We start from the raw sequence: 26,702 nt of genomic DNA, 5'->3' as shown, positions 1-26,702 counted from the left end.
TTTCTTCTTACATTTGCAGATTGTTTTTACTTGTTCCAAGCAAGTCAGATCTTATTTTTGACTTTTATCAACTTGAAACAAGACATTTTCCTGGACTGGTCAGTTGAATGTTGCTTATATCAAGTATAAATCGCGTATTATAAGCTAATTTTTTACTTAAATAAGACAAAAACTTTTGATAACATTTCCGATTGTGCAGCTACTTTTTTCAAAACTACAATGTTTTTCTTTGCTTAATATCAGCCTGCCTCCTTTATCCAGATTTAGGACTAGCAGAAGTGACTCAATGAGACGAGCACCTGTTGATTTGCCTACAGAGTGAGATCAAAACATGCTTAAAACTCAAGAAAAGTCACTAGATTTGTCTCTACACTGCAAAAAAATGATATCTTATCAAGTGTTTTTATCTCATTTTAAGTAAAAATTGTCTTGTTATCCTTAATTTGAGCCACATGTAGCTGATCAGCCCAGAAAAATATCTTGTTTTAAGTTGTTTGAAGACAAAAATGAGATCTGAATTGCTTTTAACAAGTAATAAAATCTGCCAGTGTAAGAAGAAAAACTTTGCTTGAAACTAGAATAATGTCTTAATACAAGTGACCTCATTTCAGACCTCAATGCAGACCTCATTGTTATCTTTAAACAACTTAAAATATGACATTTTTATGGACTTGTCAGGTCAATGTGGCTCATATTTAGTCTAAAAAGACATTTTCTACAGAAAATAAGACAAAAACACTTGATAAGATTTCAGTTTTTTTTCCTGTGTAGTAACTTTTTTGAGAAAAGCTCAGCAGAGAAGTCTGAAAAGTCACTTAATTTAGCTGCAAAATCCCACGCACCACCCTTCACCTCAAGTTGCATGTTGTATGATCAAAACCATTCACCTGAAGCCACTCCTCTCCCGCCAGAGGCTGAGCGGGCAAAGGGAACCAGCCCGAGCGGCTCGCCACCAGCCGCGCCGTCCCAGGACTCCACACCATGTCCCTGCTGGAGGAGGCGGAGATCTGAGCGTCAGGGAGGAGGCCGGACAGCAGGCCCTGCAGGTCTGAGCACGGAGCGTCTGCAAGAGGAGAGCAGAGATAACTTTCAACCTCGGGTGTGTGAGTGATCGTAGAGGGCGAGGAGGAGGAAGAGATGTGCAACGCAGCACTATCACATACTCCAAATGCAATCAGAGCGCCATTAGCGGCATAAAAGCACACACGTTAAACCTGCTTTACATTCATGCACTCACATCTAATAGAGCTACTTAAGCAGCTTTTAATTACATCATTCCTCTGTACTGCATCTTTATATTCCACACAATAGCTGGCGTGCTCACTCTGCGGCGCACGCTTTATGTACACTCCCTGTTTGAGCGCTCATGTAAATGCAGAAAACCCTCAGAAAGGGGACTCATTCAGATATGGATGAGCAAGCCGCACCGCGCGCCAGCCGCCGAGGGAGTAAGTGAGAGGGAGAAATGAGGATTAAGGGGATGAGGAAGGTATAATACGAGGAGTCTGGAGGCAGAGGAGGAGAGAGCAGAAGGAAGGAGAGACGCCGGAGGGAGTGCGAGGAGGAGATGTTAGTCGTGCTGACGGTTTAAGAGAGCACAGATCAAAGTTTCATGCTGTTATGTCACTGCAAAAGCAGGAGGTGTAAATAATGAATATCAGGCACAGGAAGTGTGTGTGTGCAGCAGCGGGTGGTGTCTGTGTACATTTCTGCCTGCTTTTGAGGTCATCTTCTATTTTTAGAAAGCAGAGTGTGTGTGTGTGTGCGTGTGTGTGAGGATGTACCTGAACTGTAAGAGCTAATAGTTATTTCAAACAGCAGCTGTTGAAGCTGAAGCGAATCACAGTTTCTGATGTAAGAGCGAACGGGGAGCTATGAATGATTGATCGCTACCCGTTGCTCGATGTAGAGGAGCGGCGGCGAGCAAAGAGGACACATCAAAAAGTCTCCAAAACCGTGAGAGGGAGAAGTGGCGAAGAGGGAGTGGAAGAGTGAAAGTTTCCTTTAATTAGCTTGAGGCGTGCTATGTTTGAACGATGGAAGAGGAGCGTGGGAGAGGCTAAATATACATGTGACTGAGTGCATCACACACCTGTGATCTGGCAGCCATAGAGCTCAAAACGCAGAGCAATGCCGTTCCTCCACGTCTGCGGTCGTATGCGGACGAACCGGGCCAGAACTGGCTGTGGAACCCGGTTCAGAACCACCTCAGCTGGATCAGTGTTGGCGTGAAAAATCTGCAAACAAAAAAAGAGGGTGGAGGTTAGAGAGCGTCAGGTGGAGCGAAACCCGTCATGCTGGTCTTATCGCCCTGTTTCTCACACTTCTTCCTGCTCCACACCCACCCACAGAGCGCTGTTTCGCTTGGCTTCACACACACACACACACACACACACACATACACACACACACACACACACAGTGGCAGGCCGGACAAAGCAGAGACAACCCAAACATGGATCCAATGTCACCATCCCAGCTGTCGATGTGTTTTGGGGTCAGAGGTTCACCTCCAGGAGGCTGGGAAAGCCTGACGATAGATGAGGGCTCCTCTCCTCTCCTCTCCTTCTCACACACACACACACTTCTTCCACACACCCCTATAGGTGGCTGTAAGACGCTGCAGGAGACAGGAGCAAACATGATTGGCCGCCACACACAGGAAGTGCGTCCAGGTGGGCAGGATGTGAGTGAAACCACTTCCCTGAAGCATCAACGTTGTGAACACTCCCTTCCTTCCACTCAGGGGTCAGGGGGTGAGTGTATGCAGGGTGGTCGGGTTACTTCCCGTTTTGGGCTGAAAATTGTCCCATGATGCTCGAGGGCGGCGTTCGATGACAGACACAATTCTTCTTCTCTTCTTTCTTTTTTTTGCTGTGGAGGAGTTTTTTTTTCCCTAAACCATAACAAGCTGTTTGTGATTATGGATCCACACTGCATCAAGTGTTTTTGTCTTATTTTCAGTAGAAAATGTCTTTTTAGACTTTATATGAGCCACATTCACCAGACCAGTCCAAAAATAATGTCTTATTTCAACACTGCAAAAACTGAAATCTTATCAAGTGTTTTTCTCTTATTTACAGTAGAAAATTCCTTTTTTGGCTCAATATGAGCCAAATTCACATGACCAATCCAGAAAAATGTCTTGTTTAAAGTTATTTAAGGACAAAAATGAGGTCTGGATTGCTCCAGTAAAAAAATCTGCCATTGGAACAAGAGAAAATTTACTTGTATTAAGACATTGTTCTAGTCTCAAGGAAATTTTCAGGCAATTTTTTCTTGTTCCATTGGCAGATTTTTTTTACTCTTTACAAGCGATTCAAACCTCATTTTTGTACTCTGATAACCTGAAACGAGACATTTTTCTGGATTGATAAGTTGAAAGTGGCTCATATCGAGTATAATAAGACCATTTTTACTTAAAAACAGACAAAAACACTTGATAAGATTTCAGTTTTTTTGCAGTGAAGTTTTGCAGTAAAATGAGGTTTACGTTGAGGTCTGAAATGAGGTCAATTTTATTTGTTTCAAGTAAATTTTGTCTTGTTTCATTTGCAGATTTTTTTTTCTGGACTGCTCAGTTGAATGAGGCTCATATCAAGTGTAATAAGACTTTTTCTACTGAAAATAAGACAAAAACACTCAATCAGATTTCAGTTTTTGCAGTGCACTTCCTCCTCCCAGAGCGACCTGGACTCCTCACCCTAAATCTAAAACTCCTCTTCACCCTCACATCAACATCTTCACCCTCCATACATGATAAGTCTGCAAGCTGCCCTCCTCTCCGTCTCTTTCATCACCCTCTTCCTCTTGTTAGTGGCTACAAACTGAAACCACACACAGGAAACCGCAGCACCCACACACTCACACACACACACATCCTACACACTCAGATAAGGAGGAGGAAGCCTCTGTTAACCGACTGTTGAGTGTCATTCACTCTACCCGTCTGTGGTCGACCCGGTCGGCTGATAGGCGAGCCGCTGCTGACTGACAGCTTTTAACAAAGACGGCTCTGAGGAGCGCCGCGGCCGCGATGGAGAGACAAGCGCGACAAGCCGGCGAATTAAAGATTAAACACATCATTTCTTTAAAAAAAAGCTCCTACATGACTTTTCTTTTACTCTGATGCAAGAAGCAGAGGATCAAACTGAAGCTCCTGTTTGCTAAAAATCTGATTTCCATATTTTTCTGCTCCCGCTTTAAAAAAAAAATGACCTATTTGTTGAATTCCCTGTCTGCTGCATGCTTCCAAATGTGATGTGATATTCCAGAAATTCCATAACCAGTGGGAATATGGCTTCAAAATCCGACTCCAGGGGTTTTATTTGATTTTGGGCATGGCCTGATTTAATCACGCCGAGCTGACACGGGTAATACAAAGCAGCACGAGTGTTTGAACAGATAAGCGGGTCTATCTGGGCTCCATCAGGATCCCGAGGATCCAGGATAGGCAGCCGTGGTGTTTACCTAAGAGGCCAAACAGTGGGCTCTTATGGGGGTTATGTAAACACCCACGCATGCTCACACAAAGACAGGCGTGTGATGGAGGGGCTCGCCATCTCTGCTGCTGGGTGTGTGAAACAAAAGAGCATCAGAGAAGGAGGAGGAAACAGAAAAATGACCGCAGGGGAAGAGGAGTCCCTCAGAAGAATAGTTAAAAACAGATGAAGAGTGGGAAGGAGGTTGAATGGAGGACAGGAGAAATGAGGGATGTGGAACACTGGAAAAAACTGAAATCTAACCAAGTGTTTCTGTCTTATTTTTTTTTCAGTAGAAAATGTCTTTTTAGATTTAATATAAGCCACATTCACCTGACCAGTCCAGAAAAACGTCTTGTTTCAAGTTATTAAAAACAAAAATGAGGTCTACATTGAGGTCTGCAATGAGGTCACTCAAATTTAGACATAATACTGGTTTCAAGCAAATGTTTGAGCAATTTTTTTTTGTTCCATTGGCAGATTTTTTTTACTTGTTAGCAGCAATTTAGACCTCATTTTGTCATTAAATAACTTGATACAAGACATTTTTCTGGACGGACCAGGTGAATGAGGTTCATATCAGGAATAAAAAGACATTTTTTACTCAAAATAAGACAAAAACACTTGCAGGGATTTCAGTTTTTTGTCTTTATTTCAGCAGAAAATGTCTTTTTAGATGAAGTGTATGCCACATTCACCTGACCAGACCAGAAAAATGTCTTGTTTAAAGTTATTTAAGGACAAAAATGAGGTCTACATTGAGGTGTGCAATGAGGTCACTTGTATTTAGACATTATTCTTGTTTAAAACAAATTTTTCAGCATTTTTTTTCTTGTTCCATTGGCAGATTTTTTTTATACCTGTTAAAAGCAATTTAGACCTCATTTTGTCTTTAAATAACTTAAACAAGACATTTTCTGGACTGATCAGGTGAATGAGGCTCATATTAAGTATAACAAGACAATTTTTACTCAAAACAAGACAAAAACACTTGATAAGATTTCAGTTTTTTAGAGTGAAGGGAAGGAGGCCTGCTGTCTGTGTAAAAACGAGCAGTTACGTGATAAAGTGGCAACAAAACTTTGCTTATTTCAGTAAAATGTTGCGTAATCGCCTCTAAAACTTCCCAGAAATGTCCCGAGATGCCTCCACGACTGAAAGGCCATTAGCCCGGTGCATTACAACCATGTCTGAGTAAAAGCAGAGATCATCACTGACACTTAAAGAACGACCGGCTCGATACCGGCCAGCTCTCTGAGCCAGAAAACAACTTTCTGTCTCCTTCACTTCCTCCTCCTTTTATGAGGACACCTGAAGGGTCACTCATTCCACCTCTGACCTCCTACCTCTAAAGGTCAAAGGTCAGCAGCTGCAGGAAGCAGATGGTTGCTCATTGACTAACCCCCTAACAACGTAGTTACTTTTTGACCACAAGCACAAACCTGCCGTCTAGACTGCATCTATAATCTGCCCGACGACCGGCATCACGTGACGTTTAGGGCTGAATAATTAACGCTGTCATGTTGTGTCTCCTGGCGTGGAGGAGTCATGAAATTATAACGAAGCACACACATGTGGAGCAGTGGTCAGACATGTTAGTGTGGACATTGGCGGGACAGAGGCACCATGGGTATTTAACTATTGATAAGCTCTTTGGAGAAGGAGGCCAGCGTGACAGATGTGTGATAGTACACACAGGGAAATCACTCTGATTGGTCGGTTTGAGGAAGTTATTCTGCGTCTTCTCTGTCCATTACACTCCTCATCCATGTCGTCTTGCTCCAGTTATTCCCTCTTTCCTTTTGTTTCCCAGACACCCCCTCCTTCCCCCCTCCTCTTGTCCTCTGTATGAAGATGTTGACAGTAGGAACTGGTTCCAGCTGGCCGCCCTCCACCACTGCCTGTGTGTGCGTTAGTGTGTGTTTATGCTCAGGTTGGAGGCAGTCATCCTTAGAAATCATCTTACATCTCCTTATGTTGCAGTTTCTCCAATGTGGTGGCTGCTTCAGTGGCCCAGGACTTTAAAATCAGACGAACTCCACAGCAAAAAACTGAAATCTTATTAAGTATTTTGTCATATTTTAAATAAGACATTTTCTGATTCTACTCGATATGAGCCTCATTCGACTGGGAGCCCAAAAATGTCTTGTTTCGAGTTATTTAGAGATAAAATGAGGTCTGAATTGCTGTAACAAGTACAAAAATCTGCCAATGAAACAACAAAAATATGCTTAAAAATTTGCTTGGAACAATAATGTCTTAATACCAGTGACCTCATTGCGGACCTCAATGCAGACCTCATTTTTGTCTTTAAAAAACTTGAAACAACATTTTTCCGGACTGGTCAGGTGAATGTGGCTCTACTTAAAAAAGACAAAAACACTTGAAAAGATTTCAGTTTTTGCAGCATTAAGGTTTCAGTCTGAAGCAGAATATTCACACAGATGTTTCCTCTTCTCAGGATCTGATTTTTATTGCAGAAATAGTTTTTAGAGTCAGTAATCTTGGCTGTAAACGAAACACAAAAACTGCTCTCCTGCAACGGCACAAAGTCCAATTAGTCATCTTGTTTTATGTGGAGCAAGAGATTTCTGGGAAGCTTTTTGCAGTTAAATATTTCTCTCTAGAGTTGATGATTTCTTAGTTTTAAGCTTGAAGCCTTTAGGGGGACAGAGACGTGACATTTGAGGAGAGCGTGAGGAATCACCAGTGTGACTTCACCGGTTTGTTTATTGACTACATGTATTTGGCATTTTGGACGCCGACATCTGGGATTTTTTTTGGTGAGTAAGCAGCTTGGCAGAGCATTTTTCACTAACTGGGACCATCCTTCACAAAACGAGACCATAAGACGTTGAAGAGGCTTGTTTTACCCAGCATGCTTCGATCATGAACTCTGCTTCTTGCACATGACAGAGAAGCAGCTCCATCATCTTTTTTTTCTTTTTAGAAGTGAGGATGCTGACCAGGCTGCAGGTTTATGGAGGAGGAGGATGTGTGTGTTGAAAAATGGTGGAGTGGAAAACAAAGCCTGAGCGATCCTGACACAGTGTGATGGAGGAGCAGGAGGAAACGCTGCGTGGGCTGTTTTTTTTTCCCCCCTCCTCTCCCAGGTTGTCTGCGTGTGTGTGCTCTGTTCGCACCGGGGCTGACAGTGTGTGTTTTAAATGTTAATTTTCTGGGGTGTCTGAGTTGAATCTGCAGAGAAAAGTGTGTGTGTGTCTCATCAAGTAATGGGATGCATATGTGAACGGTGTGATTTGGAGTTAACAAGTCACATGGTGTCAAAGTGGGAAAGTGTTGGCATGTAGAAAATGAGTCAGCACACACACACACATACACACACACACACATATAAAGCCTGTTTGCTGGTGTGACTGAGGTGATAGCAATCTGCGCTACTGCTGTTTTTTTCACCCCTTCTTCCGACTGCACTTTTATTTCTTTCCAAAACAATCCCACAATGCCTTTCAGCTCCTCTCTCTGTCGAATCATCTTTACCGGCATTAAATCCTCCGCTCGCTGTTCTCGCCGCAAATAAGGACACAAATCTTGACAATGAATGGCGGCTCGCGCTCTTCCAATAACAAACACGCTGAGAGGCAGGCAGCCGAGCATTATTTACAGCTGATTCATATCTCACACACACACTTTCCCCACTCTTCTTCTAAAGCCACATTAACTTCGAGCTCACTGTTAAATGACAATTAAAAGAAGCAAATCCCCATCATTACTAGACCCCCTGACGAGCACTGAGCTTCAACCACTTAAGGGCTCTTTGGGGGGGCTTAGGACGGGCTAACTGGGAGTTTGTACGAAGCGACTGGTGGATTAGCAGTCACGGAAGATTCAACAGGAGCCCACGGGACCAGATGAGGGACCAGGAGAGTGGAGTCTGTGGTTGAAGCTTGAATTAAGTGTGCTTCACTTTAAACAGCACAACGTCTCGCCGCCTGTGGTCGGAGGGAGCGCGGAGGGAAAGTTTGATCTGATGTAATCTGAGATTCTTCGTGAGGCATCAAAGAAAGTGACGGCAGGATTAATCCTGGAGGTTTTAGGGCCTAATTTAATAAAAGCCTCATGGAGGATTGACTAAACGCGGCGGCTGTTGTTGCTCTTAGATCATCAGAAACAGGCGCTCGCCTTTCTTCACATCTACGTTTTACATCATAATGACACGTCCCGTTAGAGCAGGGGTCTGCAACCATTACTTTCACAAGAGCCATTTAGCCTCAGCTCACCTGGATTAAAGTCACTCGGGAGCTACAAAATCTACTATAACTTCACAATCAAGACAAAAAAAGTGTACAAAATCCTAAGCATAGCAAAAATCTAGTGAATGATTATCTAATAGAGAGGTTTTTTGTGCTTATAAAAAGACATTTAATGCCTTAGTTTTTTTATTTTCAATAAATTAGCAGATTGTTTTAAAAAATGCTAAAAAAAATGCAAAATTTATGGAATTTAAAAAAAAATTAAAATAAAAAAAATTGCACAATCAGAAAGAAGAAGTTTAATGAATGTGGAAAATTTGCTAAATTCCAACAAAATTTAAATCTCAAAAATTTGCCAAAGTTTTATAAAAAGGATAATTAATTAAAAAAATAAGTCCCAAAAATTTGCTAGATTTTCATAAACTTGTAAAAATGTCAAAACTTGTTAAACTAAAAAAAAGTAGTTAAAAAAATTTGCAAAAAATTTCAGAATTCCAACAAAAATGCAATTTTTAACAAGTTGCCAAAATTCCATAAATTTGCAGATAAATTAAAAAAAAATTAATCCCCACAATTGGCTAGATTTTCAAAAAGCTGTAAAAATGTCAAGATTTGCAAAATTAAAAAAAAAATTAACAAATGTGCAAAAATTTGCAGAATTCTTACATAAATGTAAATCTCAAGAATTTGCCAAAATTTCATAAATTTGCAAAAAATTAAACAAAATACCATAAAAATTTGCAAAACGAAACAAAAATGGAATTTAATTTTTTTTGCAAATTTTGCAGAAATTAGGTAAAAACATTGAATCTAAAGCAAGAAAAAATAATTTTCAAAAACATTTTAATTCTATCTTTTTAAGGCTTCAAGGAGCCACTGCAAGGGACTTAAAGAGCGGTATGAGGCTCCAGAGCTGCAGGTTGAAAACCCTTGCATTAGAGGAAAGAGGAGGCTCCATTTCCTCAAGTCAACTCTTGCAGAAACCTCTGGTGCTGACGTCTGAAAGCGGTGGATTCGAGGTCACACAAACTCAAAATCTTTGCCTCCACAGCACAAAACTCTCATGCTGTTTCCACCAAATTTAAGGACATTCACATTTAGAAACCAGGCAGCGTAAGGCAGAGGACAGGCTACAAAATATGTATCGCCTGGAGCCTGTGCCGTGGCCTGCAGGGAAGCATAAATACTTCATTTTTTACAGAAACAGAATCTGCTTTCTCTTATTGATCTTTCATCTCGCAGCTGGACCTTATTCCAAAAGCTGTAAACATAATTTGAAAATGTTCAAAGAGTCCGATCAGTCCGAGAGCGGTTTCTCTCTCTGTCAGAAAGTGTCTGAGCGCTGTTTTCCACTCAGACAGATTAGAGGACTCAGATTACACGGCACAGACAGGCAGGCACACATCATGCACATAGGCGCACACATGCACACATCTCCAGACAGGGAGATCAGCCAGAGGTTATCCAGAGGAGGGGTCTGAGGGCTTCCTGTGTGTGTGTGCGTGCTGGATCGGGGCACGATGGGGGGTTTCTGATAAATTGCACAGATGTTGACTTTTTAAGACAAATCCACGTTTCCCTCAATAATCTCCACATCAAATCCCCCCCACTGCTCCCACCAAACCAATCACTGGCACACACAGGAGGGGGGCCCCAGTCCAACTGGGTAAGCGTGCGTGGATTAACCCTCGACATACCAACCCCCCTCCCTCACTACTCTCTGTTTTCTGCTTGGAATCCACGTTGACCTTAACCTGACTGCGAGGGACTGAGTTCAAATCCCCCCGTAGGCTTACTGTAGGTCGTGACAACAACAGCAGCTACCTGCACTGTGTACAAACAGGACCACCTCACTCAGACAAACACGGATTAAACAGCTTGATGGGAAAGCTGGACATTAGAAGATTGAGTCACAGGAAACAGGTGTAAGCAGCGCTTTTGGAGCTGGAATCAAAAAACAAACTTTAAAAATATCTTCTTCCTCTTTTAATGAGAGTCAAACACTCTGACTGCAAAGTTTCACAACCTCAGGCGTGTTTATGTTTATGTGTGCGCACACGCTGGTGTGAGGCATGATGAATAGCAAGCGCTCAGATAAGGATGCATAGAGGACTCCATTGTTCTCGCTCCTCATATCTCCTCCTCATGACTCGGGTCATGCCTCAGGTTCATAAAACATCACTGGAAGAGGAAGACTCCTCCAGGAATGCAGCGTCCAACGATGTGGATGCACAACCGCCTCTGTTGTCTTCAACCGGATCATGGCGGTAGAGGAAAGGTTAGACAGAGGGGGGCTCGTGACTGCAGTTCAAACTCAGGTTAGAGAGACTTCTCTGAAGCTGTTTGCATCTAAACTTCAACTCTCTTCATTAGAGAGACGAGATTATGCAACTCCAAAAAAAAGGGATGTCAGGGAAAGGATCAATGAGCTGAGAAGACAAGACCAACACGTCGGACTAATCCTCCATCTGCCCTGCACTCTCCCTGCTCAGAGCAGGATGCAGGGTTATCTAAAGGGAAGTCAGTCAGTGGGACAGAGAGCCCAGCAAAACTGAATTACTCTGAAATGTGTGTGACCTTTCTGTGCAAACTGAGCAGCTTCTTAATCCGTTCTGTCGTCAATTACTTCCTTTTCACTTTGTGAGGGATTGAAAAAGACTCTCTGCTCTTTGCTCGGCAGGAAACATCCTCACGGAGCAGACGCTCAGCCAGCCAGCAGCCAAATGGAAGAATTCAGTGGCCCACATTTGGATCTAAAAATATTCTGGGGCCCGCACAGTATTTGGAGATCGCTCCAAATACTCCGGACTGAATCAGAGGAAAAGAAAACGCATTTGGTGTTGAGCTGGGTGTACAACAAAAAATACACATATGCACATAACGGAATTAAAAGTTGCACAGGTCTAATTTAATTTCACATTTTTCAAGAGTAACCGTAAAGTTTCTGGGATCATCTGCAGCCCACATTTCAGGAAACACTGACACACAGCAGATGGTGAAGGATTTTTAAGAGCTTACCTTGTGGTTTTTGCCGTGCCGGTACACCATCCAGTCCTCCCCGTTGGTGCTGACCTCCAGCTTGAAGGTGGTGACGTAGTAAGACTTCTGCGTCTCTTTGGAAACGGCGCCCTGTGTGGCGATGCCGGTTAAGACTTTCAGGAAGTGGAGGTCCACCTGGAGGAGGATGCCAACAGGAACACATCATGAATAAAAAGTTTTTTATTTTTAATAAATTTGCAGATTGTTTTAAAAAATGAAAATAAAAAAAGCATAGTAAAAATCTGATGAATAATTCTGTAGTAGGGATGCCTTTTTGTGCATATTAAATTGAACATGAAATGCCTTAGTTTTTTATTTTTAATAAATTTGCAGATTGTTTTAAAAAATGAAAAAAAAAAAAAAAAAAAGCAAAATTTATGGAATTCGAAAAATTTGCTAGATCTCAAGAAGTTGTAAAAATGTCAAAATTTGAAAAATAAAAAAAGTCATTTAAAAAATGTGCAAAAAGTTACAGAATCCAACAATAATGTAAATTTCAAGAATTTGCCAAAATTCTATAAATTTGCCTATAAAATTACAAAATTTAATCCCCCAAGTTTGCTCATTTTTTAAAAAAAGTTAACAAAATTTCAAAACTTGCAAAATTTAAAAAGTCATTTAAAAATTTTTGAAAACATTTGTAGAATTATTACATGAATTTAAATTTCAAGAATTTGCCAAAATTCCATAAATCTGCAAATTTAAAAATTTCATCTCCCAAAAATTTGCTAGCCTTTTTAAAAAAAGTTGTAAAAATGTCAAAAGTTGCAAAATTTTAAAAAAAGTAATTTGAAAAATGTGCAAAATTTGAAGAATTCTAACATAAATTTCAATCTCAAAAATTTGCCATAAAAATTTGCAAAATTAAACAAAAATGGAATTCAAATATTTTGCAATTTTTTCAGAAATTCAGTTTAAACATTGAATTTTAAAAAAAGAATAATTTAAAAAAAACTTCTTTATTGTATCTTTTTTCAGCTTCAAGGAGCCACTGCAAAGAACTCAAAGAGTGGCATGAGGCCCCAGAGCTGCAGGTTGAAAACTCTTGCATTAGAGGAAAGAGGAGGCTCCATAACCTCAAGTCAACTCTTGCAGAAACCTCTGGTGCTGACGTCTGAAAGCGGTGGATTCTGCGAGCGTCATGTGGATTTACGGTGGTCACAGCTGATGTAGATAACAGACAGACCCACTGTGGTGTCTTTCTGTCACGCAGACAGCAGGAGATGAGCACCGACTGTGGCCTGCCGCCTGCCGAGCGACCCCTGGGTGCTGTGTGTCTTTGCATTGTGTGTGCATGTGCGTGTGGAGGGGAGGAAGGCTGGAGGCAAAGATCAATGGCGGAGTGTTCGGATGCATTCCTGAAGAGCACCTTCATCAATCACCGGCACCTCGCTGCTCCTCTGCGCCGTGTGTGTGTGTGTGTTTGTGTTTGCATGCATTGGAGTGGGATGGTGTGTGTTTGAGACAGGAAAGATTGAGAGCGCAGAAGCACTTCCTTATCATCGGTTCCCAGTTCCCCCATTTCCTCGCAGCATGTGTGTGTGTGTGTGTGTCTTCAAAGGTGTAGGTCTGACCTGTATGTACTCCTTGTTGCTGTCCTCTGAAGGCGTCCAGGCGTTGTCGTCGTTGTTGAGCCTAGCCTGACGCGGCAGCCAGCGGTTGTCGTAGAAGGACGTGGACGCGGAGATCTGATCGTCGCTGATCTTCCCTGACTCCATCCCTAGCGCCATGCTGCAGTGGAACGCTGACGGAGGAAAGAAGCAGGGTGTTAACTTTATTTTTGTTGCTTTACATCCAAGCTGGAAGAAAGAGACAGAGTAAAAGGTGAAAGATGAAGAACATTTCAAAGAGGCTGGAGAGGAAGGGAAGATCTGAGCGGCGTATTATACAGCCTGAAAAAAGGTAACTCCAGAGACGGAGGGGGCAAAGGGAGACAGACAGACACCCAACAGGTGAGGAGAGGTAAATTGAGGTGAGCTAATTTATATTCTAAAAGAAAATAGTACGCGTCTGCTTCTGAGGAGTAATGCTCTCTTAGGAGGGAGCAAAATAGACCAGGAGAGGTGAAAGAGAGCTTTGAGACTGAAATAACATTAAAGCAGGAAGGCGTAGAAAAGATGGAGAGGGTAAGAGTGTCAGCGCAGAAGAGGCTGTTGAAACACACAAACACACACAGGCACTCACAGTCTTTGACTTCTCTGTGCGTCATGTTGTAGCGGGCGGAGAAGCCGTCTTTGGCCACGGCCATGTCCGTGTGGAAGGAGAGGGACAGCAGGCCGGAGGACGACTGGATCTCTGGAGGGATCTTTGTGCCGCAGTAGCGTCCGATCAGAGGAGCCACTGCAGAAAGAAAACATGATAGTTTGAACATGTGTTTGCTTTTTTGACTTTAAAAGAGTGAGGATGGATGGAGTGTGGTTAAAACCGTAATAAAAGACGTGTTTTAAAGCTTATCTGTGTTTTTCTTTTGTCTGGCAGCATCACACAAAGCATCCCCTCCATCTTTAAAGAGACAAAGGAATCCAGCAAAGAAAGGCTCCCAGTGTCCACGCTGCTTCAGTAAGTGTTGTCTAATGAGTCGCAGCGTGCTTTCTTCCTCCCATCACTCCCCTCCTCGCTCCTCTCCCCTGTCCATCCCTCCGTCTGCCATGTGTGTCTCAGCCAGGGCCCAGCAGGGGAACCGGAATCCCCGCCTTAATGCAAAGCTGCACTGGGATCAGCTGCAAACACACACACATCTACACACACTGCCGAGGATTACGGTAGTCTCAAGAGCAGCTCCCGCACCAGACGCCAAATTCTTCACCCAGTTGCCTGAGGACTCGTCTCACTGGAACTGGGTTACACTTTAATTTCCTCCTAATTCTCAACTTTAAATGGTATAAATTGTTTTCAGCTATCAAAGCTGCCAAATTCAAGGCTATAATTGGAATTTTAAATCCTCTTCGGATCCCTTTTTAGCAACTGAAAATAGAATAATTAGAGCAAATCCTCAGTTCTCGGCTTCATTTCTTTTAAAAAAGAGGAGAAAGTCAGCCTCTCACCACCACTAATGGGGTTTTCATCAGCTCGGCAGCTGCTAACATTAGCCTATGGCGGCTCTATCAAAGCCCTTTGATAACATCATCAAATGTTTTTCAAGAGAGTTCCTGATGGCTGCTGATAGGCCACTTTCCAAACACTCAGCACCTCCTATTGGATGCAAACAGATACATATCGAGCCGTCACTCTCACTCAGCCTGAGGGAGGAAGGAAGCTGGGAGGTGATAAGGAGGGAGGACAGGGAGCATAGGAAGGGGGTGATGAAGGGTGTTATTATGGAGAGGGAAGAGGAGCATGGGAAAGGGCTGCTCCTCAGGGTGTCCAGGCTCTTACAGACCACGGTGTGAAATAATGTTTCCTCTATGTAATGTGCAGGAATGTAAGGAGAGGCTGCTTACATCAAAGAGGAGACGGCTGCTCCGGAAATCGAGGCCTGGGATGAAAATTTCTGTGAGGGGGAGATGTGTGTGTGTGTGCGTGATACCCTGAGAACCCAGAAACATCGATTTTCTAAGCATGTTTTCACACACCTTGAAGGGGAAGCAGTGTTTGTTCACCTGGGTCCTATTTTTACATGTTTCCAGGTCTACATGATAGCAGGTACAAATAGTTTGGGAATTGCTTCTGTGGATTGCAGGCATGAAATGAGGTGTGATGGCTGCAACAGACTCTCTGATACAACGAGGAGAGGGGCTTGTTTTTGTACCCAGCAGGCTGAGATTGTATTTAAAGTGTGTGACTTGACAAGATTTCTTTTCATCCAGACATCACTCTCACTTTATTTAAGGCCGGCAGACTCAGCTGGGGAAAAACAATACCTGTAAAGATGAAATTATTTCTATGATTCTGAAGTCATTGTTCTTGGACCTAAACATCTCAGAGAAGCTTTCTTGAACAACATCGCCGCCTCTGACGACATCAGCTTGGCTTCCAGCACCACTGTCAGGAACCTGGGAGTTCTTTTGGATCAGGACCTGTCCTTTAACTCTCACATCCAACAGGTCTCAAGGACGGCATTTTTTCATCTTCGCAATATCAAGAGAATTAGACACATCTTGTCTCGGAGCGACGCTGAGAAACTGGTCCATGCTTTCGTTTCTTCTAGGCTGGACTACTGTAACTCTCTTTTATCCGGCTGTCCTAATAAGTCTATTAGGACTCTTCAGCTGGTTCAGAATGCTGCCGCTCGGGTACTGACTTGGACTGGGAGGAGAGAGCACATCTCTCCAGTGTTAGCGTCTCTACACTGGTTACCTATAAAATCTAGGATAGAGTTTAAAATTCTTCTTTTGACTTACAAAGCGCTTAATGGCATCGGGCCATCGTATCTTAAAGACTTAATTGTTCCGTATAATCCGTCTAGGTCTTTGCGTTCTCAACATGCTGGTCTGCTCGTTGTACCTAGGGTCTCTAAAAGTAGTATGGGAGGTCGAGCCTTTAGTTATCAGGCTCCTCTTCTTTGGAATAACTTACCGGTTGAGGTCCGGGGAGCAGACACGGTCTCAACCTTTAAGAGTAGACTTAAAACTTTCCTTTTTGATAAAGCTTACAGTTAGAGCTGGATCAGATCTGAACCAGCTCTTAGTCATGCTGCTATAGGTTTAGACTGCTGGGGGGAACTGACACACAGGGCTCCTGTTTCCCTCTTTTTCTGTCAGTCTAACTTCTAGTCTTACTGTCCTGTTATAGTTACTGACCATACACCTCTCTGGGAGGGTCTGAGTTTGTCTTGTAGGTTCCTGGGGATCGGTGAAGAAGACGGCCTGCTGCTGTGCTCCTGTCCGACACCAGCTACTACAGCTTTGGAGTTGGCCTGCTGGTTTCACCTTAACTGTCGCCACAGCGCCAAACTTCAGACTGCGTCTGTTTCTCTCTCTCTCCCTTTCTGTGTGTGTGTGTGTGTGTGTGTGTGTGTGTGTGCGTGTGTGTGTATCCCTTTGACACATTATGGTACCGATGCCTGGTACCTGGCAATCAGTATAGGTCAGGGGTGGCCAACCTGCGGCTCTTTGCCTTTTGGTGTGCGGCTCTTTGATCCATTCACTATTGTTATGAGCAGTGGTGTACCAATCAATCTAAATTATTGATATATTGATGTTGTGATCAGTATTGAGCAATACTTGGGTGATGAGATTGATACTTAAGTTTCAGTTTCTTTTCTCTACATCGCACATGTGCTCATAGCTATCTTTCTAGATAGATAGATAGATAGATAGATAGATAGATAGATAGATAGATAGATAGATAGATAGATAGATGGATGGATAGATGGATTGATGGATAGATGGATAGATAGAAAGATAGATAGATAGATAGATAGATAGATAGATAGATAGATAGATAGATAGATAGATAGATAGATAGATAGATAGATAGATAGATAGATAGATAGATAGATAGATAGATAGATAGATAGATAGATAGATAGTGTGGCTCTTTGTAGTACCACAATAATTTTTGTGGCTCTTGGTCTCTGACTGGCTGGCCACCCCTGGTATAGGTACTCAACGGTACCAATGTTCAGTACTTTTTTTGTGTTTATGTGGAAAAATAAATTTGTTTAATAATAAAACATATATATAACCTTGCAATGCTGTGTTCATGTCCAGCATGGAAAACCGCCTACTTATCCACTCCCTCACAGTCACAAGGATGCATATAGGTAACTAAACATGGTACCTTTTGATTTTACATAAATTGGTACCTGGTACTTTTAACAGAATTAGGTCAGAAACTATAAAAGTACCCATACTTAATGATGCCCCTTTTTTTCATGATGATAATGAAATGGTGACGGCTGTTTGTGAGTTTTAGCTGACAGGACAAACCAGACAGGTGGTCAAAGTGTATGATATTTTTTCTGCCTGTTGAGTGTGTAATCTGTCCTTCAAGAGCTAAAAAGTATCAGCAATGCTGCTGCATCCTTTCCTTGTTTGGTCACACTCACACACTTATGGACACTAGTCACACAATCAGACTCTTCAACCTACGTCGTCATAAAGATGCACACACATTTGGGCAAAGGAAGCAGCATTCAGCTCCTTTCATTTTCAAGTTATTGCTCTTTAAACACTAAATCAAAGCTGTAAGCAGCATAAAAATGTCTGGTTATTATGTGATCAGCTGTCAGAAATGATACTATCCAGGTCTGACCGCTATAGAGCTACAGGTGTTTTGGAGCAAAGAGTGACCGCGCTAACTGGTGACTCTCAGTTGAACGTTTCAATGATGAACAGCTGAGAGTCACCAGTTAACAGGGTCACTTTTTACACTAAAACACCAGTGACGTTAGCTGCTGTTATTAAATGTGTCTTCTCTATCCAACTTCAGTTAACGAAGTTTGACCACAAACAAGCATAATATATAGATGATATTCTAAATCCAGTTCTTACTTTGAGTATTGAATAAAAAAGGTGTCTTTTGGCCGAGGTTATGACCAAATATGGAGAGTAGATATACATGAACCTATAAACTATGATTAACAGAAACAGATTTACAGTTTAGCTATTAGCCAGTCTTGTCAGTAACCTTAAAGTGTTCTGATATGTTTGATCAATTCATTCAAACAATAAAAGTTGAAATATGAAGATTAAAAGTGTCTGCCCAATGAAGCACAGCACAGCAGCTTTACATCTCCATCAATGGGAAAGTAAAGGCTAAAGCTATCAGTCTGCTAATGAATCTGGTTATTATGCTAAAGAGTTAAGGTTAACTGTTGTTTTATGAACTACAACACTTGATAAAGACTAATAATTTTTTAAACTAAAACTTGTCTAAAGCTTTCATAAAACAAAATGACTAAAATGTGACTAAACCTAAAACACATTTTCATCCAAAAGATTAAGAATCAAACTAAGCTGCCAAAAACAACACTGCTGTACTGCTAGAGAAAAGCTGTTTCTGCAAAACCAAAAAGGAGCGTGTAATGAAGCAAACAGTCAAATTAAAACTTTCTCATTTTGTTGTTTTAAAATCATCATGCCAGTATTTCCCATGACTTTGCCCTCACCTTGAGGCAGACCGTCCCACACGTCCAGCCAGTCGTACTTGCAGTCCCCCTCTCCCACCAGCAGGGGGTCATTCTCCAGGTCAAACGTCAGGAACGTCAGGGTGATGTCCATGTGTGGCGGCGCGATGATCATGTACGAGCACTCCAGGTTGTGAGGGTACTTATCAGGAAACCCCGGAGACTCGATCATCCCTGAGGAGCTGGTGAAGTTGCGGAAGCAGAACTCCGACCCTGAGCGAAGGATGAGAGGATTTTTAGAAAACAGAAATCGCTCATGTTCAGAGAAGATACAGGCAGAAGCAATCGATCACAGGAGGATATCTCATCTGACTTGCAGAGGGTGTTTCAGGGGGTCGTTCATCACGACTCGAAAGATGGAATATACACACACACGCGTCTCATGATTACTGATGAAGGGGAAAATACACAATGCTCAAGTGGGCGTGGCTAATGCCTCTTTTTGTGCGTCGTGTCTCTTTAAGCACGACAGAAAAGAAGCAGAAAATCTCTCTGTGTCACTTTTTGGTCCTGTGAAAGTGTGTTTCCCCTCTCACACACTCCACAAACGTTGTGTAATGGCTCTAAGTGGGCCCTGTGCGCCGGCTCCTCATCAACCATGTAGATTTATGCGCCCTGGGCGGCTCACCTTGAGCGGCGGCAGCTGTGTGGCTCAGATCATCTACCCATCAGCCACTGCTCTGCAGCCCACTGGGGAGCCTGAGTCACGGACGAATGTTTATGGGCCGGCACATCAATGAGGATGGTGGGGCGACGGTCCCACACACATGGTCTGATTCACAAACCGTCTCACTGTCTTTGTGAACGTTTCTATCTTTACACGCCGTCTGTTTGCCTGTACGTCTTCCTCTGTATGTCTATTTTTACGCACAGCAGAAGGGCAAAAGTCTTGGTGTGATAATGTTGCTAAGAGACTGCATGATTTCCAATTTGTCTTTGTTCAACTGCACATGTCAGACATGCCTGCGGTTGTAGCTTTCTGAGCTGAATAGTGGCTCTGCTATTTATAAATGCACTCGCAGTGGACGGCGTTTGTTTTACAACTTCACAGCCGCAGCAGCAGCGACTCGATTCCTCACTCACCGAGCGTCTGATTGATCTTTCCTTTTGCAAAGACGAGCTGTAAAGCGTGCAGTGAATCCTCCTTTCTCATCTTTCCTCTGCCAAGACGCTTGCACTGGCAAGCCCACAGCTCACATAAGGAGGCGAGCCTCCCCTTCCTGTGTTTTCCCACGTTACATGTGTTGGAGAGCAGACGCAGAGGTCAGGATGAGGAGGCTCAGGGGAGAAGCTTCTGGTGCATTTCAGACCTGGGAAAATGTGATGCAGCATCCAGCCCGGCTGCTTGGTGTCAGAGAGCTGCCAGGCGGGGGTTTGATAACAGCTACATATTCATAAAAGCAGTGTTTAGGATCACAGACATGTTAACAGCACATTCCTGCTGCAGCATTCCTCCGAGGCTCCAGTCCTTATTATCAGCAGCCCTATAAAAGCAGAGAGGGCGGCTGGTCTGCTCTGACCCTCCCCTGTCTACACTTGGTTAATGGCAGAGAACTGACCCCAATCAGTGCGAGGAGCAGGAGAAACACCCGGGAGACACGCACTGTCTGCGTCTCCTCCTCGCTTTGTTTTTCTCTTCTGGAGCAGCTTCTTTTTGTCTCTTTTATGTTTTTCTTCATGGCTGCTTTCCCTCCTTTATCCTCCTGTGTGTGTGTAAAATGTTGTCTCCAGACATAGCTCCAGTTTAAATGCATTCAGAAACTTTTTATTGAAGATTTTTGCAGATGCTCCGCCTGCACAGCAAAAAATGAAATCTTATTAAATGTTTTTGTCTTATTGGAAGTAAAAATTGTCCTATTATACTCAATATTAGCCACACACAACTTGTCAGTCCCGATAAATGTCTTATTTTAAGTTATTTTAAGACAAAAATAAGGTCTGAGTTGCTTGAAAAAGTTTAAAAAAATCTGCCAATGGAACAAGAGACACATTTGCTTGATATTAGACTAAGGTCTTAATAAAAGTGACCTCATTTTGTACCTCAATGTAGACCTCATTTTTGCCTTGAAATAACATTTTTCTGGACTGGTCAAGTGAATGCGGCTCATATTGTCTTAGCAGACGCTTTTGTCCAAAGCGACGTACAACACAAGCAAGAATTTAGACAGAAACTTCAACCTTCAACAACATTCAGTAAGAGTGTCGAAAAAATTAATAAGAGCTGAGTCCTTGACTCATTCTCCCCCTGAGGACAAAAAGGAGAAGGCTCAGATTAAGGGCCTAAGTGTTCCCTGAACAGATGAGTCTTCAGACTTCTCTTAAAGTAGAAAGGGACTCTGTGGATCATATAGAATTAGGTAATTCATTCCACCATTTGGGAACAACAGAGGAGAGGAGTCTGGCTAGTGATTTGGAGCCAACAGAGGAGAAGAGTCTGGCTCGTGATTTGGAGCCAACAGATGAGAAGAGTCTGGCTAGTGATTTGGAGCCAACAGAGGAGAAGAGTCTGGCTAGTGATTTGGAGCCAACAGAGGAGAAGAGTCTAAATAGTGATTTGGAGCCAACAGAGAAGAAGAGTCTGGCTCGTGATTTGGAGCCAACAGAGGAGAAGAGTCTGGCTAGTGATTTGGAGCCAACGGAGGAGAAGAGTCTAAATAGTGATTTGGAGTGAACAGAGAAGAAGAGTCTGGCTCGTGATTTGGAGCCAACAGAGGAGAAGAGTCTGGCTAGTGATTTGGAGCCTTGCTGGGCTGGGAGTACCAGGCATCTTTCACAAGCAGAGCATAGTGGGCCAGAAGGAGTAAAGACCTGGATGAGGGACCCCAGGTAGGCAGGAGTGATTCTAGTAAGTGTTTTTTAAGCCAGAAGAAGAGTTTTGATTTGATTGGAGCTGCCACTGGAAGCCAGTGGAGAGATATTAACAGCAAGGTGATATGTGCTGTTTTGGGCTGGTTAAAGACCAGACTAGCTTCTGCACTCTGGATCATCTGCAGAGATTTAAACATACACACAGAGAGACCTGCTAGGAGGGAGTTACAGTAGTTGAAGTGATATTAAGTCCGAAAATGGCATTTTTTTTACTAAAAATAAGGCAAAAACACTTGATGAGTTTTTCTTTTTTGAAGTGCAGCAGCATGAATTAGAGTAAAGATGCTTGCTGTGACTACATTAAAGTATGTGAGTGTGTGTCTCTTCCAATAAGTCTCCCCTGTGTGTGTTTGAAGGTGTGTGTGATGGCGTCTCAGCATGTATTGGACCCACTAACACACTGGCCTTGTTCCTTACTGGGTCACAGTGCAGCAGCAGGGAGTCCTCCTGCAGAAAACTTCAATCTGAGCACAGCTTGACTCCATCGCCTTCAAACACACATCTTTTTACCGCAAACACACCGTGCCGCCACGTGCCCACACCGTGTGCATGCATGTGTTGGTGTTTTTGCATGTGCGCCCTCCTTCCTGTATGCATGAGTAGCTCCTCTCATTAGCTCACAGTGTATGAGCACGCCGAAAACAAGTTCCACCGCCCTCGTCTTCCACACACATGTTCGCCGTACGCAGCCGGTGATCACGAGTCGCCATGAGCTGCCATTTGGCGAGAGTGTCTCCCTGGCAGAGAGGAGGAGGTCATGGTGTGAGTGTGTATGTGTGTGTGACGGCAGCAGGGGGGGGCAAGAGGGCGAGTTGCTGGGTAGAAACCACTCGAGTCTTCCACATGAGTGCCTGATGTAGCAGCTCCACATGTGTCGGGGCATCCCTCTCCTCCTCCTCCTCCCTCCTCTCCTCCTCCTCCCTCCGTTCCTCTGTCTTCTCAGAAGCGACGCACACAGCCTGTGTTCATTCACTCTTTTAACTCTCCGCCCCTGCTCATCCTGTCCTTTGCACGCTACTCTTGCTGAGGGCTCACCTCAGCGTTTCGCGAGTGTCTGCCTCACATCAAACGCGCCCTCGCCCTCCCTCCCCGGCGCTCTACCTGCCTGTCTCCCCTCTTGACATACATCTACTCCTCACTCGCAGACAGATCTCTCGTGTAACCCTGCTTGAGCTCCGTTCGAGATTTCCATTGAAGGAAAAGCTCTCCTGAGGCGTCTGAGGAGATGTGTGTGCACGGGTGTGTGCGACGGAAGGAAGGAATGGGAGTGTTTTGGAGCGAAAGGAGGAGGAGGGGGGATCACCACACTGACGACAACTTCACAAACAAGAGGGAGACCCCACAACATTCTTGGCGCGCCAACTCCACATTCTGACATGATTAAACATCAGTGTGAAGTCTGCGTCTGCTGTGTTCTGAAGTTATCGACTTCTTTTCCAAGAGTAGAAGAAGAAACAAACATGGAGGCGCCTCCTGCTGCTCCTGTTTGAAGAATTAGCACACGCCTTATTATTCATTCGCGCTCTCTTCATCACAGATCAGTCTTGAGCACTCATCCACTTTATTTATTCATGAATTTAATTTACCTTTGCGAGTTAATTACTTGTGTGTAATTCCCGCGTCGGGATGAACCGAGCGTCTGAGGAGTAAACACTGCGATGGCAAGCAGCCATATAGTAACAGCCATCACTTCCTCTGAGGGCGGCGTCCAATCAAAGCATCAGAAAAACATGCAGGGCCAATGTTAGGGGGGTCCTCCGCTGAAGGCTGTGCTCCCGCCGTGACCCCTACAGATGCACAGGCAGCGGTCATGCAGGGGACCCAACGCCCTCGGGTGCTCAACGCCGGATTGGCTGCGACGCCGTCTGCCCTCGCCGTGCCAGTGGTGGGCTTTAGGGGGGACTGGGTGAAAGGGGGATTCGCCTGCAAGTCTTCCTCTTGTAGCCCTGGTAACAGCGTCTATAGCACGTGACAACGTAAGTGAAAGTGTGCAAGGGGGGGCGGCAGACGGGGCTGAATAAAGGGTTAAGCACGCATGAGTAGGACCAAAGTAGGCCATAACAATAATAGGGAGGAGGGGGGTCGTGCACTTTCACCGTGCAGCAGGATTACTGTATGTATGTGTGTGTGTGTGTGTGTGTGTGTGTGTGTGTGGGTGGAAGGATGTTGTTTTGGGGCAAACGCTGACCCTTACTCCCCCTCATGGCGGTACAGGAGGGTACAGGAGGGTGTGGGGTCACAGGTCAGCTCCTGCTCCTCCTGCAGAGGAAATAATGAGCTCTGTCTGCACCGTACCCCCATCACACACAAACACACTGACACACAAACACACACAGAAAGGATCCCCTGGAGTAGTTACAGTCATCGCTTATGTAACAGGGTTGAGTGAACTAAACAAAAACACACGCACACACTGCCTGATGGTGAGACACAGTGTGGCAGGGTCAGCCTGGACTGTAAGGAAGCCCACACACACACACACACACAGGTGTCTCTGTGAGCAGGACACACCCTTTACAGTTAGTTCGTTTAAAAATCAGCACACGTCATTAATTTCCAACATTCACTGTGCTTCAAAGCTGTCTGGAAATTAAAAGAAGGCAGCTAAAATCCATAAACAGGGGTAAAAGTTATGATCGTGCAATTGTTTCCACTCTGGTAAACAAACACATCTTCACCAGGATCTCTGTGTTCAGTGAGAACCCGCGGCCTCACCGAAGACAAACAGCGATGATGAGCGAGCGTGCAGGCGCTGCAAACGCCGCAATTAACACATGGCCTCAATCACACATCCTGAATACATTCCCGCTCTGACTCACTCCTCTTTTGTCGTTCTGTCTCCCTTCACCCCAATCATTTTCCCACCGTGTCTCTTTCTCGCTTTCACTCCTGCATCTATCATTCCGCCTCCACGTACACACACACAGAGTGGAACCACCCACACACGCGGCGAGCAGACACCTACGTGTCCTCCTGCAGTGACACAATCTCTTATACCCCCTGAATTTACACCAGGATCTCATAATAGCCATGGCAACTGCATCCCTCATCCACCCGCCTTCAATCCATCTACATCTGTGCTTGTGTGTGTGTGTGAGGCAGATGCAATCTACACTATTACATCGCAGGGTTCGAGCTGGTGGCCTTGGTAACAGAGCTGATCGTGGAAATCTGGGTCACATTCGTTTGACACAAAAAGCTTTTTTTATTTTTTTTAAAGGTAGGAAATGAAAAGTCAGAGCGGATCTTTGATGACTGCTCAGTTTTGCTGCTTCACAGACGCCGACGACTTGAGACGATTCGAAGCAGCTTTCAATTTAAAAACACACTTCCTGTTCTTGTTTTAATCAACCCAGATACATTTTCAGAGGGTGTTCTTGGTATTTTTAAACTCAGGAACAGATTTCATGTAGTTTCTTCTAACATTTTGAGGTTTTAATCAGGAGATCTTTTTGAAATGTCTCAGCAAGGATCAGAATATAAAGGTTTAAAGGGTTAAAAATACCCGCTCCATGTGTGTGTTCTGTCGCCGACTGCTCCAAAGACAATCAGCTGGTAACTCACTTGGACATAAATCTGTAATCTGCCTCAAGGCTAAGCAACACACACACCTAACACCTCCGCCACTAAAACAAATATACCTTCCTGAACACCTTCACCTGCACCCGAGCACTTCCACGACCTCCAAGGAAAATTCCATTTCGCCACACACTCATCCTCATCAATCTCCCGCCTCCTCCTCCGACTGTAAACCTTTGACCTTTAAGTCCAACTCCAAGTTGCCTCGGAGCTCTCTCCATCATCCCACTGCCTTCCTCCCTCCTCCTTCTGAGCCCGCCGCGCCGCCCCAAAGGAAGCAGATCCTGCGCCAATTAAGCGAGCATTCCTCGCATGCTTTCAGGCGGCTTGGAAGTACTTTAGTAGTGTTTCCCCCTCTCTTGTTTACATGCGCGACTGCCTCTACTGATGCTGGGAGAGTGTTGGGGTGAACGATCACAGGTTTCGGGCCATTAGCACGGGCGAAGAGGACAAAATCATTAACTAAAGAATTAAAGCACAGCAGAGGAGGAGAAGTTTCTCTGATTACTTCTGCACTTTAAAGGGGACATATCATGCTGATCCCTGATTTAATACTTACATATAATATAATAAATTTGAAAACAAGACCTTACACCCCCTGAATTTTCAAAAAATGAGATATTGTATTTTTTCTGATATCCTGGAACGAGATTTGATGTCTCTATAAATAGGTCATTGCCAGTTGGCTGCGAGATTTCAAACATCATGACGACACAAGGATCCTTTCTTTTGATTGGAGTAATCTGATAAAGCAGCTCCTCCTCTGTGATATCACCAAGAGCCGACTGACTGAGTGCTGGATGCAGGGACTCTGCTCTGCTGAGCAGCTCGGCTTTACATGGTGAATTAGCAGCTAAAACACTGTAGTTTTAGCAGACGTCGTAACACTTGTGGGACTGTGATATTTGCATGCTTGTTCTGACATGCACTGTGAACCTGGACCACAATAATGCTGCGGTAATAACATAGTGAGGAACTGACGGTAGAGGCGATCTTTAGACTACACTTTCAGCATGATGGATAAAACAGACAGAGAAAAGTGAAGGAGCAGGATGGAGCCCTGTTATAGAGATAGTTTATTGGTAAAGTCTGCCTATATTTCCACGTATAAACTATACATGTTACAGTACCGCTTTGACTCACCACACTGAAGTGTCCTGAGATGATCTGTGTCCAGGTGGATTTTCTTCCTCCTGAGCTGCAGAACCGTCCGGGTCTGACTCGGGGTCCAATACAAAAGGACGTATCCTACACTCTGCCATTTTATTACTGCTATCAATGCCTTACGGTGAAGTTTTGGCAAACAGCAAACTCGCTCGGTCTGCTCCATCCAATATGGCGATTTTGTAAATACTGCCATGCTGCAAAAACCGCCCCCTGGCTCTACCCCCTCCGCCCCTCTGATAAAACTGACCAATCAGAGCACAAAGGGCTGTGACGCTGCGAGGTCAC

General features: G+C 43.9%; 1 protein-coding gene across 3 annotated transcripts in view; it reads right to left on the bottom strand.

The window, feature by feature from the left end:
* Window positions 1–26,702, bottom strand: part of LOC141785799 (neuropilin-2-like) — a 72,639-nt gene that overhangs the window by 20,909 nt on the left and 25,028 nt on the right. For all 3 annotated transcript variants that reach the window (XM_074664322.1, XM_074664321.1, XM_074664320.1), the window contains exons 4-9: window positions 18,786–19,016; window positions 13,919–14,074; window positions 13,309–13,478; window positions 11,714–11,869; window positions 2,093–2,237; window positions 888–1,063 (exon numbers count right to left, since the gene is read on the bottom strand). In XM_074664322.1, the coding sequence (XP_074520423.1) occupies window positions 888–1,063; window positions 2,093–2,237; window positions 11,714–11,869; window positions 13,309–13,478; window positions 13,919–14,074; window positions 18,786–19,016 (1,034 nt within the window). The remainder of the gene's footprint in view (window positions 1–887; window positions 1,064–2,092; window positions 2,238–11,713; window positions 11,870–13,308; window positions 13,479–13,918; window positions 14,075–18,785; window positions 19,017–26,702) is intronic.

This window comes from Halichoeres trimaculatus, unplaced genomic scaffold (assembly GCF_033239565.1).
Source record: "Halichoeres trimaculatus isolate MK-OKI-2021-1 unplaced genomic scaffold, fHalTri1.1 fHalTri1_scaffold_24, whole genome shotgun sequence".
Classification (NCBI taxonomy): Eukaryota; Metazoa; Chordata; class Actinopteri; order Labriformes; family Labridae; genus Halichoeres; species Halichoeres trimaculatus.
Note: the sequence above shows the minus strand (reverse complement) of the source record. Positions and strands in the feature narration are given on the sequence as shown.